This window comes from Adiantum capillus-veneris, chromosome 4 (genome assembly GCF_014529385.1).
Source record: "Adiantum capillus-veneris isolate H3 chromosome 4, ASM1452938v2, whole genome shotgun sequence".
NCBI classification, from domain to species: domain Eukaryota; kingdom Viridiplantae; phylum Streptophyta; class Polypodiopsida; order Polypodiales; family Pteridaceae; genus Adiantum; species Adiantum capillus-veneris.
Window position 1 is genome coordinate 18,845,727 of NC_140934.1, and position 17,536 is coordinate 18,863,262.

At 43.1% G+C, this 17,536-nt stretch overlaps 1 protein-coding gene across 1 annotated transcript in view; it reads right to left on the bottom strand.

The window, feature by feature from the left end:
- The window catches only part of LOC147458813 (uncharacterized), a 44,467-nt gene extending 27,143 nt beyond the window's left edge, over positions 1-17,324 (bottom strand). The window contains exons 1-3 of the mRNA XM_086509698.1: positions 16,984-17,324; positions 16,689-16,786; positions 16,392-16,599 (exon numbers count right to left, since the gene is read on the bottom strand). Of these exons, the coding sequence (XP_086365824.1) occupies positions 16,392-16,599; positions 16,689-16,786; positions 16,984-17,188 (511 nt within the window). The 5' untranslated portion in view covers positions 17,189-17,324. The remainder of the gene's footprint in view (positions 1-16,391; positions 16,600-16,688; positions 16,787-16,983) is intronic.
- Positions 17,325-17,536: the final 212 nt, after the last annotated feature.

Below are 17,536 nucleotides of genomic sequence, written 5' to 3' on the forward strand. Positions count from 1 at the left end.
ACTACTACTACCCTACGTCAACCCAAAGATAAGCCTCGATTCAAGAAGCATGGTCGCAAGTCTCAACATCGCATGAGAGTCTTCAAATCAGGCGACAAGGACATCAAGTTCGAAACCTACAACGGACGGAGAGATATCTCCAAAGCACTGTCCTTCATCAGACAGTTTGAAGTCGCCTTTACCAATGGGCACTTCACAGAAAGATCCAAATTGCGCCATGTGGGGATACACCTCAAGGAAACGGCAAGTAATTGGTGGTTAGCCAAGATTCTGGAAGGTTCCCAGGCCAAAACTTGGGAGAGATTCAAATCTGAATTTTATGAACAGTTTCTTCCGCCTGACTTCGAACAGGACATACGGAAGGAATGGGACTGGCTCGCCCAGAAGGAACATGAGAGAGTCACTACCTATGTAGACAAGTATTGGTCGGTTCTTCTGAAGGTCACTCCCTTCATGAAGATTGCCGACGAGGAAAAGAAACGAAAGTTCGAAGCGGGTCTCCAACCGCGGCTTCGAAAGAGTATGAAAGTGTATCCGCATGACACTCTTCAGAGGATGATGGAGTCAGCAATCATTGCTGAGGATTTGCACTCAACTGGGACACCCAGAAAAATGGAGCATAGCACTTACCGTGCAAGACAAAGAGGGGTCTACGATGACCAAGGGGGCCAAGGAAGAAAACGTCCTCCATCTAGGGACCATGATCATTCTAAGAAGCCAGAGGGCAATGGCAAGCGAACTAAGTATCTCTCTCCTACTCAACTCCAAACCTTCAGAGAGGAAGGAAGATGCTTCTACTGTGGAGAGAAAGGACATATGAAGCCGAACTGCCCTCTAAAGCAGCAACGGCAAGAACAAGCCTCTATGAGGCAAGATAAAGCAAGGAAGGAACACGCTCCACCAAGCTCGAACTCAATTCCAGATGTTCAAGGAAACATAGCAACGGAGAAGGGGAAGCGTCAGCTTCTGAAGGGCTGGGGGTCTCTCAACAACCAGCGAGTATTGATTCTTTATGATCCAGGATCCACGGATAACTTTATCTCCCTGGATACTGCGGAACGTTTGTGCCTCACACCGGCTCAGCTTGGCACACCGGTTACATCCGGATCAGCATTCGAGGGGTTGACAACCAATGCAACTCCCGTGCAAGGACAGCTCAATCTTCGGATTGGCGAGTACAAGGACCGCGAATCATTTTTGATGGCACCCATCGAGGGATGTGATATCATCTTGGGTAAGCCATGGCACTTCCACATGACACCTATCCCCGATTATGTGGAAAAGACCCTCACTTTTTATCATGGGGGTAAGAAAATAAAGATTCATGCTGATGTAGGAGATTGGCAGTTCCCAATTGTAAGTCATATCTCCATTAAGAAAGAAATGAAGTGTGTTTCTGCTTACTTGATTTTTGCACGTGAGAAGGATAAAACTAGTGGGGATCCAGTCTCTAGTCTGGAAATTAAGCGTTTTCAATTTATTGAAAAGTACAAAGATTGTTTCACGGAAACACTCCCTGATGAACTACCTCCGGTACGCCCGAAAGATCACCGCATAGATCTCATACCGGGTAGCTCGCCTCCCAATCAACCCCCTTATCGGGTGAGTCTTGCTCAGCAAGAGGAAATTTTGAAGCAAGTCAACGAGCTTCTAGAGAAAGGGTTAGTACGGCCAAGTGCTTCACCCTACTGCTCTCCAGTTCTATTGGTGCAGAAGAAGGATGGCACGTTTCGAATGTTCATAGACTATAGGTCTTTAAACAAGATCACGGTCAAGAATCGCTTTCCAATCCCTCGGATTGATGATATACTTGATAAGTTGCAGGGTGCAAGTGTCTTTAGTCGCATAGACTTAAAGAGTGGGTATCATCAGATACGGATCGCCTCTGAGGATGTCCATAAGACTGCTTTCCGCACAACCTTTGGACTGTATGAATTTTTGGTAATGCCTTTCGGCTTGACCAATGCTCCTGCAACGTTCAATCGCATGATGGACCGCATTTTCAGCCCGTATCGATCTTTTACGGGAGTATTCTTTGACAACATACTCTTCTTCTCTAAGTCAGAAGAGGAACACCGGAAGCACTTGGACCTAGTGTTTCAAGAATTGCAAAAGCATGAGTTGCATGTGAATGCAAAGAAGAGCGAGTTCTTTCTCTCAGAGATACACTATCTCGGCCATATAGTCTCTCACAATCAAGTGAGTATGGATCCTGCCAAGATCCGAGTGGTAGAAGATTGGCCTATTCCCACTACGGTACATGATGTACGTAGCTTCCTAGGATTATGTTCGTATTATCGAAGGTTTGTCCGAGGATTTGGTCATGTAGCAGGACCACTTCATGATTTGACAAAGAAGAAGATTCCTTTCAGATGGGGATCGAGACAACAAGGAGCTTTTGATCGGCTCAAGTACTTGCTAAGCCATGGACCTATTCTGATAGTGCCTGACTTAAAGAAACCATTTGAGGTTCACTGCGATGCTTCAGGCGATTGCATCGGAGCAGTGCTACACCAAGAAGGCCATGCAGTGGCCTACGAAAGCAGACGGCTTAAGGATGCGGAGTTGCATGCATCAATCTACGAAAAGGAACTCACGGCTGTGATTCATGCCTTATCCAACTGGAAGCACTATCTTCTAGGAGCGGATTTTGTGATCAAGATTGATCACCAGAGTTTGCGGTATTTTCTTACGCAAAGGAAACTATCTGAGAAGCAGATGAGATGGGCAAACTTTTTGTCTATGTTTCACTTCCAGATCCTTCACACGGTTGGGAGTAAGAATGTGGTCGCGAACGCATTGTCTAGGCGGCCAAGGGTGAACGCTATCACTTCGGTGTATCATCAAGAATTAGAAGCACTACCGGATTTGTATCCGAATGATCCAGACTTCTCCACCGTTTGGGGAAAGCTACATCGTGGAGAGAATGAGTTTCCCTATTCCATTCGGGACGGTTATCTCTACCACCATCAAGCCATATGTGTGGTGGAGCCATTAAGAAAGAAGAACATGGTTGAAGCACACGCTTCGCCTTATGCGGGTCATCGGGGTATTCTCCCTACGACCTTAGCAATGGAAAGATACTTCTTTTGGCCTAGCCTTACAGCAAACATTGACGAGTATGTCCGGGAATGCTTGGTTTGCCAAAAAGTGAAGTATGATCGGCATAAGACGCCTGGGTTGCTACAACCATTGCCTGTGCCTAATGAACCTTAGGAAAGTATTGCCATGGACTTCATCATGGACCTCCCTAGAACTCAGACTGGAAATGACGTGATCTGGACCATTGTGGACAAGTTTAGCAAGCAAGCACACTTTATACCAATCAAGAAAACGATCAAAGCAGATCATATGGCTAGGGTTTTCTGGCACAAATCTTTAAGCATCATGGAATGCCTAAGTCTATTGTGAGTGATCGAGATCCTCGCATGACAAGAAATTTTTGGCGTGCCTTGATGGATAATCTTGGTACGAAGTTGAATTTTTCATCTGCCTACCATCCTCAAACGGGCGGGCAAAGTGAGATAGCCAATTCAACAGTATTGGATATGTTAAAAGCTTATGTGTCAGACCGGCAATCTGACTGGGAGAAATATTTGCCTCTTGTCGAGTATGCGTATAGCAATACCATACACTCATCGACGGGGAAAGCACCTTTTGAGATTCTCTATGGTAAGCCTTTGCTTCCACCGATCCTTTTAACTAAGGATAAGATCTTTGCAGCAAATGAATTTGTCCAGGACTTGGACACAGCCTACGGGCAAGATAGGAGAGCTATTCTACGCTCTCAGGAAAAGCATAAGAAAGCTGCAAACAAGCACAAGAGGAATCTAGACTTAACAGTCGGACAGTTAGTCTTACTCAAGTTTGAGAAGGCAAGACTTAAGAAACAAGCGTCTCATAAGGGGAAGGTGGTAAAACTTTCTACCCGTCATTATGGGCCGTTTAAGATCACTGAGCAAGTGAATGATGTCACCTTCCGATTAGCGCTACCGCCTAATTGGAGGATCCATAATGCCTTCCATGCCAGTTTACTCCCGCCATATGTGGGACCGCCTCCGAGTCAGCCAAGTGCTGAGGAACCTCCTGAGGTTGAGGAAACGGAAGAAATACTCCAACCGGAGCAGATAGTAACTCATCAAGAGCGGCCCCTCAAGTCCGGAAAGATAACACAGAAGTATTTGGTTAAGTTTAAGAACTATTCGAATTTAGATGCTCAGTGGATGACGCAGGAGGAATTAGCAGCTTATCCTGAGATACTCGAGGTATATGTCCAAGCACTACAGTTGAGGTCAACTGTTTAGAAGCCAGAGGGATGTTGCTAATTGGACTATTTTCTTAATTTTTTTAATGATTAATCTCTTTTTCTAGGATATTTTATTGTGTACACTAAGAACTGTTAAACGATTGTAGCTACAGGAAGTGCCATCAAGAACGGACAACTCTGATGTGTCATTTGATGGGTGACGGTAAACATCGCGAAGGAGTTTCCGTAAGTTCGGTGGAAAGAGCCGAGTTACAAGTGCCCCTGATGCGTCACATGATGGGTGATGGGTGCATCAAAAAGGGGGCATTCCGTAGGCTAAGGAGGAAATCCGAACTGAGTAGGAGAATACGCATAAGAACGCAAGCACAAGAATAAAGATGGGTTCAATGAAGCTTTTTACGAAAAGCAGGAACATTTGCGGGAGGGCAGATGCTTTCCCGCGAGGAGTCTGTGTCTGCATTGCGTCTGTGCCCGTGTTCTACACCCAGGGACGCCTGGAATGTGTTTGTGTCGCATTGTTTCTAACTCACTGAGTGGTTTTTAAAGTTTGAACAGGTTCACACTTTATTTTATAAAGTGGCCGGTCACTTTTAAGTGACCAGCCCTCTTATAATAAAATCAAGCAAGGCTCTTCTAAAAAAGCCTACGTTATAAACCCAGCGCTAAGCTACGCAGGGCTGAAAACAGCGAGCTCTCTCTCTCCTCTCTCTAGAAGCGCCAGAGCTTTTGCTTTTTGTGCCCTATTTCCGCAGGGTGCCCGGGCTTATAAAAAGGCAGCAAGCGTTCCAATTTGTCGTTTACACATCGCGAGTATTGCTTTGTGTGGTTGTTTTGCAAGAATCCTCCCTCACGGGAAGTACGACCTTTGCGTCTAAGTCCGTTACGGGAAAGTACAACTTCGCGTCTAAGTCCCTTACGGGAAAGAACAGCCTTGTGCCCAAGCCCTTTTTCGGGAAAGAACGACCTTCGGGTCTAAGATTACAGAACAGAGGGGTTTCCTCGGGTTCTCGTGCTTGTATATGAATTCTCCCTGAATAAAGAATACTCTTGACGGGGGGGGGGACCAACCCATCTTCTGGTCCCCAATACTGTGTCGATCTTCTCCCTTCTCTCACATTTGCAAAGTATTTTATTTTTCAGATTTCTAAGTGCTCGTGTACGCTCCCGTTTTGTGACAGCATACACTAAGTAAACACCTAAGTTTAACTAAGATGGCTGACAATAACCAAGAGAGTAGAATGAACATTGATAGCTTTGATTTTGCACATGAAAGTTTTAATGATGATGCCCCCATGTTTGTTAATTATCTTGTTACTAGGTTGCAACAAGCTATGGGCAACCCCTCTTTGCAAGCCGAAGTTACTCAACAACTTCGTGCTTATGGGATTTTCTTTCCTCTCAAAGAGGGGAGAGAGCTTAAGAGGCCTCTTGGTGAGACCCCCAAAAGAAGACTCTCTCCCATACGAGAGGAGGAATCCAAAGAACGAGAAAGTAATGACTCCCTAGGTTCCTCAAAAGATGTGACTCCATGAAGATGGCGGTTTAGACAATCGCAAACTCCTCCCAAGAGGAAATGGTTAACCCATAGTCCTCCTCGTCACTCTGAAAGGGAAGAGAGGAAACAAAGGAAGAAAAGGGCAAGAAAGAGGTCACCCTCTTCTCTTTCTTCTTCACCTTCCTCCTCTACCGATGAAGGCTATGGCTATTCTCTTATAGAATACAAGAGGGTAGAACATCGCAAATCTTACCCTGCATGGCGAAGGTCACAAAAGTTAAAGAAGTTCAAAGAGGGAGGAAAGAGTATGGCGGTTTAGACAATCGCAAACTCCTCCCAAGAGGAAATGGTTAACCCATAGTCCTCCTCGTCACTCCGAAAGGGAAGAGAGGAAACAAAGGAAGAAAAGGGCAAGAAAGAGGTCACCCTCTTCTCTTTCTTCTTCACCTTCCTCCTCTACCGATGAAGGCTATGGCTATTCTCTTATAGAATACAAGAGGGTAGAACATCGCAAATCTTACCCTGCATGGCGAAGGTCACAAAAGTTAAAGAAGTTCAAAGAGGGAGGAAAGAGTATCTCTTTTCTCACCTATGATGGCACCTTTGGTGCTACCGACAAAGTATTGGCCTTCATCCAACAATTTGATGCGGCCTTTGGAGATGAGGGCTTCACGGAGTCCTCCAAGCTACACCATGTAGCTATGCACTTCCAAAAATCGGCTCATCAATGGTGGGCTAGCCTTCGTGGCATCGACAAAGCCCCAAAGACATGGAAAACTCTACGAGTTTCCATCATGAAGCAATTCCTTGCAAGTGATGCAAATGACAAAGTGCTTACCAAATGGTGAAGTTTAAAGCTTCTCTCTCATGAGTTTATCCACAAATATGTGGACAAGTTTTGGGATTTACATCTCAAGACTACTATCTTTCAAAACTTTGTCGTGCAAAAGAAACAATTATGTGTGGGATTACCCAAAGAGATGGCCGAGTATGTCAACTCTCAACGGCCTGGTTCTATCACCAAGACAATCCACCACACCATGTTTGCTCCGCGCATCAATTTCCAACGAGGGTCTAGATGGAATGTCAAAACCATGGAAAATAAAGACAAAAGTGATGCCAAGGGGAAATCCAATGCCCAAAATTCTTCCCAAGGCCATTCCAACAACAACAAAAACAATCGGTCCAAGGAGAAGGAAGTTTACAAAGGTAAATATAAACTCTCTCCTAAAGAGCTAGAAGCTTCTTGTAAGGACCACAAATGTTTTAAGTGTGGGGAGCAAGGGCATGGTTATCGTCCTTGCCCCAAGAGAATTACCCGCAATAAGACTCCTAGAGCCTCTATGTTTGGAGTTCCAAAAGAGGATGCTCATTGCCAAGGATTTCTCCTTTCCTATGCTTGGGGAAAGATGCAAGAGTATGATTCCTTTATTTTGTTTGACCCTGGTTCAACTCACAACTTTATATCCACGGAGTTGACCACTACGCTCAGCATACAAGCCCACGAGATGGGAGATACATTGAAAGCCAATGGAGCTAGATCAAGGGACAAGACGTCTCAGTTACTTCCTTAATTGGAAAATTAAGGCTTCATGTCCAAAGCTGTGGACAAAAAGGATTTCTTCATCTTCCCTCTCAAACATGAGAATGTTATCGTTGGGGCACCATGGTTTAACCACATGACTTCCAACATGAAGTTTCCTGAAAGGAGAATCTACTTCACCTACTGGGAAAAGAGCATGTAGATAGATGCTAATGAGTCGGGAAACACCATATCCTTGCAATAAAGGGAATCAAGAGGAATTAGAGTTGTCTAATTTCTAAATGGATCCCAAGATGTTTTCATTGATGACATCCCTAGTGAGCTATCTCTAAAATGAGGGATGATGACCATGCAATTGAGCTCCTACCAGGAAGCTCACTGCCTAACAAGCCTCCTTATCGAGTTTCACAAGCTCAACAAGAGGAGATCATGAGGCAAGTGCATGAATTGGTGGAAAAAGGGATGGTGAGATCTAGCTCCTCTCCATTTTGTTCACCATTGCTTTTAGTGCAAAAGAAAGACGACACATAACACATGTGTGTCGACTATAGAGCACTAAATAAGATTACTATGAAAAATAGATTACCCGTGCCATGCATAGAAGATCTATTTGATAATTTACAAAGTTTTGGCCTGACAAATACTCCAGACGCGTTCAAACTCATGATGGACAAAAATCTTGAGGCCACTCAAATTCTCTTGAGGAGTACAAGCGACACCTCAAGGTAATCTTTCAAGTTGTGAGAGACAATAAGCTTTTAACTAATAAAAAAAAAAAATTTATTTTTCCTATAAGAGATTCAATAGTTAGGTCACATTATCTCTAAGGATGGCATCCATATGGATCCAACAAAGTTAGAGATAATAAGAGGAAGGCCTAATCCAAGGAATCTACAGGAGGTACAAAGCTTTATAGGTATGTGTGCATACTATAGATGCTTCAAAAAAACAAAATCTCACTAATAGCAGGTCTATTACATGACTTAACATAAAAAGAACGTTAAGTATTCATGGACTGCAAAAGTGCAAGAAGCTTTTGAAGAAGCTTAAGGAGAACCTTATCTCTCAACGTGTGCTCACACTACTAGATCTCTGAAAGCCATTTGAGGTCCAATGTGATGCTTGTGGTGATTGCCTTCGAGCTATTTTGCTTCAAGAAGGGCATGCCATAGCATATGAGAGTCAAAGACTCAACTTCAATAAGTGAGTATTGGGCAAATACGAAAAAGAGCTACTAGCTATTCTATATGCCCTGAATACATGGAAACACTATCTCTTGGGGACTCTATTCATCCTACGAATGGATCACAAAACCTCAAGAACTTCATGACGCAAACCAAGCTCTCCGACAAACAAATGAGGTGGAAAAATTTTCTTTTGTAATTTAAATTTCATATTGCTCACATTGTTGGTAAGCACAATCAAGTGGTCAATGCACTTTCACAACGACCAAGGATAAATGTGGTGTCTATAGCAACTCACAATAATCTATCTTTTATGATAGATGAGTAAGCTACTGACCAAGACTTTAAGTATGTAATTACAGCCTTTGCAATAGGAAAGAAACAAGAACCATTCACCTTGAAGTATGGTTAACTTCCAAACGGCAATAGGCTATGTGTTAATCACCCATATAATACGAAAGCCATGTATGAATCCCATACTTCTCCTTATGCGGGGCAAAGAGGGATTCCATAGTCTACTCTTCGAGGAGTAGAAATGAATTTTTGTTGGTCTACCATGAAAAGTAAACATACAAGAGTATGCTTCAAAATGCGTGGTATACCAAAAGTTGAAAATTGATCGAGGGAAGCAACTTGGATTGTTTCAGTTGACAGCCTTAACAAGAAAACACACTCTATGCTTGTCAAAAAGACTATTAAGGCACATCAAATTGCAACCCTCTTCAGATCTCAAATTTTCAAGAATCATGGATTTCCAACATCTATAGTGTCGGACAAAGATCCTAGAATGACCAATAATTTCTAGAAGAGTCTCTTTTGAAATCTAAGAAGTAGATTAAATTTCTCTTTCGGCCTATCATCCACAAACGGATGACTAAAGTGAAATAACTAATCTAACGATCCTTGAATCTACTAAAAGCCTATGGAAGTAGATCAATGTTCTCAATGATAGAAGTACCTACCTCTTATAGAGTATGCGTACAATGACATTGTACACACTTCTATGGGGAAAGCACCTTTCGAGGTTAAAGAGGGAAGATCCAAAAGTCCCTTACTACGTCAATTACAGGGGAAGATCTTCGCTGCTGATGAATATAGCTGAGACCTACAAGAATCTTTTCCAAAGATTAAAGGGGTTATATCCATCTCACAGGAAAGGCAAAAAGGGCTGCTGCTAATAAGCACAAAAGAGCCTTAGCCTTTAAGGAAAATAACTGGGTCTTGCTAAAGTTTCTCAAGGCTCATATGAGGCATACTACGGGCAAGAGTCCTACAGACCACCAAGAGTATGATGCTAAACTAGCAAAAAGATACTATGGTTCTTAAAATTCTTAAGCCAGTCAATGATATGGCTTATCAATTGAAGTTGCCCAACCATTGGCTCATGCACCATGTTTTCCATGAGAACCTACATAAGCCTTACAAAGGAGCGCCATCAAAAGAAGCAATAGTTGTTGCAGACCCTCCAAAAATCAAAGATCAAGAAGAAGTACTTCAACCTAAGTCCATCCTATGACATGAAGACAAGGTATTAAGAAACGGTAAGATTATCTGACAATATCTTATTAAGTTTAAGAATTATTCTTTTAAAGATGCTAGATGAATGCAAAGAACCTAGCTTAAGGATAATATGAACCTTGTCAATGCTTACAATGTTCCACTAGAGTAAGCATATGAAAATGCATTTTAAATGGAAAATGTTTTTGTCTTATAAGACTAGTTTTCTTTTTTTTGTGCACAAATTTAAAAGTATGCATGCTTAGAATCATGTTTGTGGTGACGACGTCTCCCAAACACCGAGTAGAACTTGTCACTCTACTTTGGAAGTATGATATGGACTAAAGAGCAGACATGCTTGCGACAGCTAAGTCTCCCAAGCACCAAATGGACTAGTCATCCATCTTGGAATGATGTCGTAGGGTAAAAAGGGATCCTCTACCCGCTAAGAAACATGGACTAATGACTAGGCTTTATCTTCTCTACCTCATAGTCAAGGACGACTATGATTTCAAAAGAGAGGTAATGTCATAAAATATAATATCTAACTTTACCAAAGGATTTTCTCATATTAAACTGATCATTTAATGTGGGAGAATAAACGGGAACAAGAGTTAGAATAGAAACATGTGCTTCTAAACCTATCTCAACACGGGACCAAAAGGAGAGATGGTTGCATCTCAATAGGGGTCCAATAGGAGATGGTCTATCAAAGAGCAATGTGCAATAAGTGCTTCTATACTTACCTCAGCAGGGGACCAAGAGGAGAGATGGTTACATCTCAATAGGGGTCCAAAAGGAGGTAGTCTATCAAAGAGCAATGTGAAACTAATAAAGCTTAAAAGACCTTAGGGTTAGCTTCATTAAAGACCTCCAATGGTTAGTGTTAAAGTCCTTTGACCTTAAGCAAATTAGGGTTGAGCTTGAGGTGGGAACCCGACCTAAACTTAAGCAAGCTAGGACTGTGCTTGAGGTGGAAACCTAAAGCAAGCTAGGGCTGAGCTTGAGGTGGGAACCCGATCTAAACTTCAGCAAGCTAGGGCTGTGCTTCAAATGGGAACCTTAAGCAAGCTAGGGCTATGCTTGAGGTGGGAACCTGACCTAAACTTGGGCAAGCTAGGGATGTGCTTGAGGTGGAAACCCGACGTAAACTTAAGCAAGCTAGGGCTGTGCTTGAGGTGGGAACTCCACCTAAGGTGCTTGTCATGCTTGATGACTAAGGTACTTGTCACATTTAATCAGGAAGTTGCTTGAGAAGCTTCCTATGCATGGGGGGTAAGATGCTTGAGTCAAAAAGAGAACCTACACACTTAATGAGGAAGTTGCTTGAGAAACTTCCTATGCATAAAAATCTCAAAGTTAGGGGAATTCTAAAAGAGCACATGGGACACATGTCAGACTCTCACTCAGCTTAAACCACATGGTATGCTTGAATGCTATTGGTTGGGCTAAAGAGGGATCCAATGAGATTCTACTTCCATCTAACAAATATCTAGATATTTTCAAGCTCTCTCTCTCTAAGGGGTAAGGAGGACACTTGTCAAAAGACTACCCATATGCTTGACTGCATGCTGCATGTGATTAGCTAAGGGAAGAGGGGTTCAATGAGCTTGTAGCATGTAGAATTTTCGCCCAAAGCAAGGAAGGGGGGTGCTCGGGGGATATACTCCATATTTGGAAAGCCATTCTCACTTGGTGAAAGTTGAGGAACACCATCTCCTTCTCGAAGCTTGTGAGAGTGAAAGCCTATACCAACACTCTTGGCTATGGAATGCAAATCCAACCAAGAGTCATGCTTCAATGCTTAAGCTTTCCATCTTCTCCATCTCCATTACTATGATATTATGTATGCTAGCGAGAAGAGTAATGATAAGTGAGGAACTATTCTTTCTCCTATGGAATGTTTCTTCTTCCTCTTCCCAATCCTCATTCCCCGCTAGCTCTCTCCACCTTCGAAGGTGTTTGAGGCCTTGGGATTGAGGCTTGGGATAGTTAATGCTTTCTTCAAGTTTATCTTATGTTATGTTTGTGATGCATGAAGCTTTCCATCTTCATTGCATCACCAAGGTCACAAGGAACACAAAGATTGTATTGTACCAAGTCTCTCTTGATGGGAGAAATTATAATACAAATGCCTATTGGAGGGGGGACCGGCTCCATATGAATTCGGTCCTCAACTATTGTTATGTTCTCTAAACTCTCTCTCTTGCAAAAGTATTGTTCATGCCAAGTTAGCTAAGTACCATGTTTATGTTGCTACCATCAATTAAGTTCACCCGCTATGCTCACAAAGTAATCTCTTAAGAGTGCTTCACCTAATTTCCTAATTCTGCTACTCTCAAAGTTGATAGGCCATTTCCATTACAGAAAATTTTGGCACTAAGTTGAATTTTTCATCAGCTTTTCATCCACAGTCATAAGAGATTTACAATCAGTTGGCTTAAAGTCATATGTGCATGATCAGCAGTCTCATTGGGAGCTCTATCTCCCATTAATTCAGGCTATTTTGAATGACTCTTATTCCTCTACCATTGGTCGAACTCCGTATGAAGCAGCTTTTGGCCGTCCGTTCCAATCACTTTTGACTCGCTCAGTCAGTCAAATGCCTGATGGAATGCTGAAAGTCAGTCATTGGATGAGATTTCTGAGAGTGAAGCTTCGGCTAAGCAAGGCTCGGGAGTCTTACTCACAACAGGCTAACAAGCATCATCAAGATGTTTCTATCAAGGAAGGGGATTGGGTTTATTTAAGAATCATCAAGCAATGTCTTAATCAAGCAGGAAAGAAATGTCCTCAGTTGTCTTTTAGAATGTATGGTCCATTTCTTGTCATTAAAAAGATAAATGAGATTTCTATGAAATTGCAGTTGCCTAACTCATAGTCAATGCACAATGTTTTTCATGTTAATTGGTTGAAGGGAACACCTCCGAAGGACATTTCCGAAGAAGAAGAGCTAGAGATCATCGATAAAGCTGAAGTCATGGAGCTGGAGCAAGTGTTGTTGCATCGGTTTCGCCATGGCTCAAAGAAGCACATCAGACAGAACCTTTTGAAGTTCAAGGATCGAGGAACCCACGAGGCAGTGTGGGTCTATGAAGAGTTTTTCAAAGATTACCCAGAGTTGTTGGCAGACTACAAGGAAGCCATGCAACTTGATACTAGTACCTCACTTTACAAAGGAGGGGATGTCACGTGCACATCTGACCCTATGTGCATGTGGACAAGCTACTTCACGTCCAAGGTTCAGGTCAGCTTAAGAAGTGTTCTGGCATCTTTGTGAGCCTGTTTGCAAGCCGTGCATGTCCAGGCACTTAGAGTAGTTGCATATCCTCTAGTTGCACACAACATGATCATCAGCATGACAGTCAATACCCATCATGAGCATTCTTCAGTGCACAGAACCCATTTTCCCTATTTTATCCATTTTTCACTTATTATTAATAAGTGACTTTGTTGGGAAACTGGGTAGGACAAATTTGCTAAGTTCTATAAAATCCCAGCCCTGGCGTTTTGCAGATGCAGATCAAGAACAGCGTTTTGCTACATAGATCCCCTGGCATTTTTGGTTGCAGATCAACATCAGCGTTTTGCAGATTCCCAGCGTCAGATCAGCCCCTAGCATCAGCATTTTCAGTTTTCAGCACTTAAAACACAGCAGATCCCGCCCCTAGCCTCGCAGATCTCACCTACCCATAGTAGATCATCGCCGCACGATCAGATCAGCCAGCGTTTTCAGTTTCAGCCCGCTGTCCGCAGATTTCAGCATCTGCGTTTTCAGCGCATTGTCGTCGCGTCGTCGCCATCGGCGTCCTCACCGACACAATGTCAGAATTCAGCAGTTAGCAGATTTGCAAATTTCAGCCCCTAGCGTTTTCAGATTTCAGCACGTCTCGTCGCCGTCATCATTGTCGTCGACATCGTCGGCAAGTCCATTGCATCTAGACCATTGTACCAGATTTGTGCAATCAAAAGCATAGACCTCTCGCCATAGAGAGGGGGGCCCTTGGAGGAGGGTTCGACAACTGTTTGGTGTCATATTCTTCTCTCTCTCTCTCTCTCAGTCTCAGCACCTTCATTCACAACGTCATTCAATTTGATTGTGATCATTGCACTCTCTCACTAAAGGAACGGAAGGCTCTCCCTTCCGTAAGTAAAAGGAACCCGTGAGCACAGTTCGGAGCACTCATCTTGAGCAAAGTCAACATTCACTTCTGCTGCACCTTACAAAAGCTCTATCCGCCTCGGGCGATGTAGTGAAAACCACAACCTCCAATGCTATATATCACATAATGCATCCGTTGTAAAAACCTCCTGCAGCAGCTCACAAAAGCTAAGGGATTGTGAGACTGTCAAGTACACATGGACAAGCCTAGAAAGTGTTTTGGCACCCTTGTGAGCTTGTACGCAGGACGTGCATGTCCACACACTTTAGAGTAGCTGAATACCCTCTAATTGCTCATGAGCACAGCCAATGTCTGTGTAGGCACTAGGGAGTGTTCCCATACAGTTGCATTAGTACCAAGCAGGCAAGCCTAGGCAGTTTCGCACACGAAGCACCTCTTATTAATAGGCTCTAACTTATTAATAATTGACATAATAGCAAGCAAATTCAAAGTCATGGGATTTTCTTCATTAGCTCAACCCAACTTCTTTGAGCTATATAAGTGACCCCTAGGATCACCTCTTTAAGTCAAGTCAATACAATGCAATACAAGTACCCAACAGATTTTCGTGAGCATCACTAGCGTTTTGCTAGCGTTTGCAAATCTATGTCAGCATCACTAGTGAGTTTGCAGATCTCCGTTAGCATCACTAGCGTTTTTCTATTTCAGGCCTTAGCCTCTTAGATCCAAGCATCTACTACAAAATCACATCAAAATCTTAGCATTTAGGACCATTGTATCAGCATTTGTGTAAATATCTCTCTAGCAATGGAGAGGGGGACCATTGGAGGGGGGCTTAAGACCCCATCCGCTGTTAATCTTCTTCTCTCTGTTACAAGTTGATGACATGGCATGCCCAATTGGGAAGAATTGGCCAAGAGGACAAGAACTCAACCGAACTCAGAAAGTGTGGCTGAGGGGCCTAAAGCAGAAAGGGGTTAGGATATTTAATGAAAACCTAACCCTACCAACTTGAAAGAACTTATCGGCACTGGCTGTGGGGCCTAAACCCAAAAATATCAAAAGCTTGAACTCTGGGCTGATTTTCGTAAATTGTCTTGACAGTGATGACATGGCAGGCTGTACATATTTCCGCATTTTGCGCTGTCAAAGCATCCCAATAAGTTTATAAGGGGCCTCATTTTTGGAGAGCATCTGGATGCCGAGTCTCAAAGAAGAGGACCCTCCGGGAAAATACCAAAAGGGGTGCCAATCTTTAGGGCAAGTGCGTCTTGGCTCAAAAACTTTGCCGTGCAATGTTGACTCTCCTCTTCTCTCCCTCTCTAGTCAAGTTCAATTATTTGCAGATTTTGTTCGTGTATTGCAATTGATTTCTCGCTTGGAGTGTCCAAGCTTATATCGGTGGTATCCGGGCCCAAACCAATTCTTCTTCTAAGAAGGATCCAATCCTTTTTGTTGCGCACATAAATTCTTGCAGAGAATCTGATAGAGGCGACACCCCTTGGACTGTCCATCGCCGGGGAGATGAAAAGCTCAGTTCCAACGGAGATTTGGGTAAATTTCTCGTAAGCAATCTCGACAGAGCGGAGTACAAACGTCAATTGTAGGTTGACATGTGTGTGAAAAGATTGATCAAGTACTCTAAAGACCCAAAATATGTGAGTCATATGAAGAATTACCCGCTTGATGAAAAAGATATGGCCGCGAGGATCAAGCGGTTATAGTTCAAAAACTCTAACCCGACCAACTTATGGATACTGCTCGAGAGGACACAAAGCGTAAAGGCTGCCCAAGGAAGTTGGTCAAATAACCTTCATGGGAAGGTGAGAGAGAATAGGTGGCTCGATAGGAGGTGTCTCAAATTCAGGTGTGCTACTTTTGCAACCATACTCTAAAGGCTCATGCATGATCGATCTCTTTCTCATATTTGACTCCACGTCTATCATAGTCTATAGAGCATGTGTATCTTGGTTTGGTGACAATAATTCTTTGTAGCCAGAAATGGCTGGTTCTTCTCATCTTTCAAAAGCAAACCAAGGATAAATTCATGGGCAGTTCTCAAAGGGCAAAGATATTGGGAAGGGTAACGCAGCAGAAAGGCACTAGGCAAATTTTAAAATATCCTCCAACTAGACATTCCTAGATCCTAGCACTTGAACTTCCTTTCCTTTGTGCTAACAATAAAAACATTTCCCTCAAAAACTCAGTGTATCTCCTCTAGCCGTCTTTGTCACTGTATGTCTAGGTAGTAAATTAGAGCATGGAGTTTTAGGAACTATACCATTTCTGCGGGCTTCGCGCCTCTGAAAGCGATAAAAATTCAAGTCCGACTCATTATTCTGCTTTTTTCTCTTTCTCTCAACTACCGCCGCTGCGACACTGCCAACACTAATTCCACTTTCAGGGTCAGTTGTCTTTTTCCTTCCCTTATGATGAGCAACAACAGTCCATCCCTCCTCAGCTGCAGCAGCCTCCCTTTCTTGTCTTGCCTGCACCAATTTAATAAGGACAATTTGTTTACTTAATGACCTTGGTGAACAAAACAATGGAGTAACATCTTTCTAGCAGGGAAGAAAACCTTTTCTTCACGAGCCTCAAAATCTGCTATGAAATTGTCAGTCTGCTGCTGCAGCACATGAAATCCTGGTCTTTTATTGTGATAATCAGAAAGCCACTCTGCATCAACAAAAGGGAGCGTGAAATAGTGAAAATGATCCACATTCGACATTATCATCAGCATGCGCTGCAACATAATGACTCATTCTAGGTGAATGTCGTCCCATGCCAGTACAAAGAACTTTCACTAAACAGGACAATCTAAAGTAGGATTCTGAAATTCTTGCTAAAGGAAAGACATAGCAAGCAATCCTTACTTCTCATTCCAACCACAGGGTCATTCTCTGTTATTTCAATCTCTATCACATCTTTTGCTTCTGCGAGCACTGCAGGTTCACTGTCTCTTAAAAACTCCGGTCTTTTGACCTCTCGCTTGTTTTTCTTCTTCAGTTCTTGCTTGCTATCCGTATGCAGCTCCTGCTTGCTTTTCTTCTTCATCTCTTGCTTGCTTTTCTTCCTCATCTCTTGCTTACTTTTCTTTATACCTGCAAAAGGGCTCAATTCCACAGTACTCTGCTGCTCTGACACGTTTCTCCACTACGCCTGCTGTGTACGCGCGCGTAGAGAGGAGAGTTGGACTGGGAGGAGAGGTGCGGGGGTGTGAAACAGTGAAATGATCGTTCGAGGCTTCATGATCGAACCCCGCTACATCTGCTAGAATTTTGAGAGTTCTGCCACCTCTGCTGTGGTGGCAATGTTGGTGAACGAATTAAAAGAGGGGGGAAGTCACATAGTTACAGAATCCAAGGTCTAACTAATCCAAGGTCAAGAAACCTAACCTAAAAATAGCTCTCTTATGTCTACCTCCTT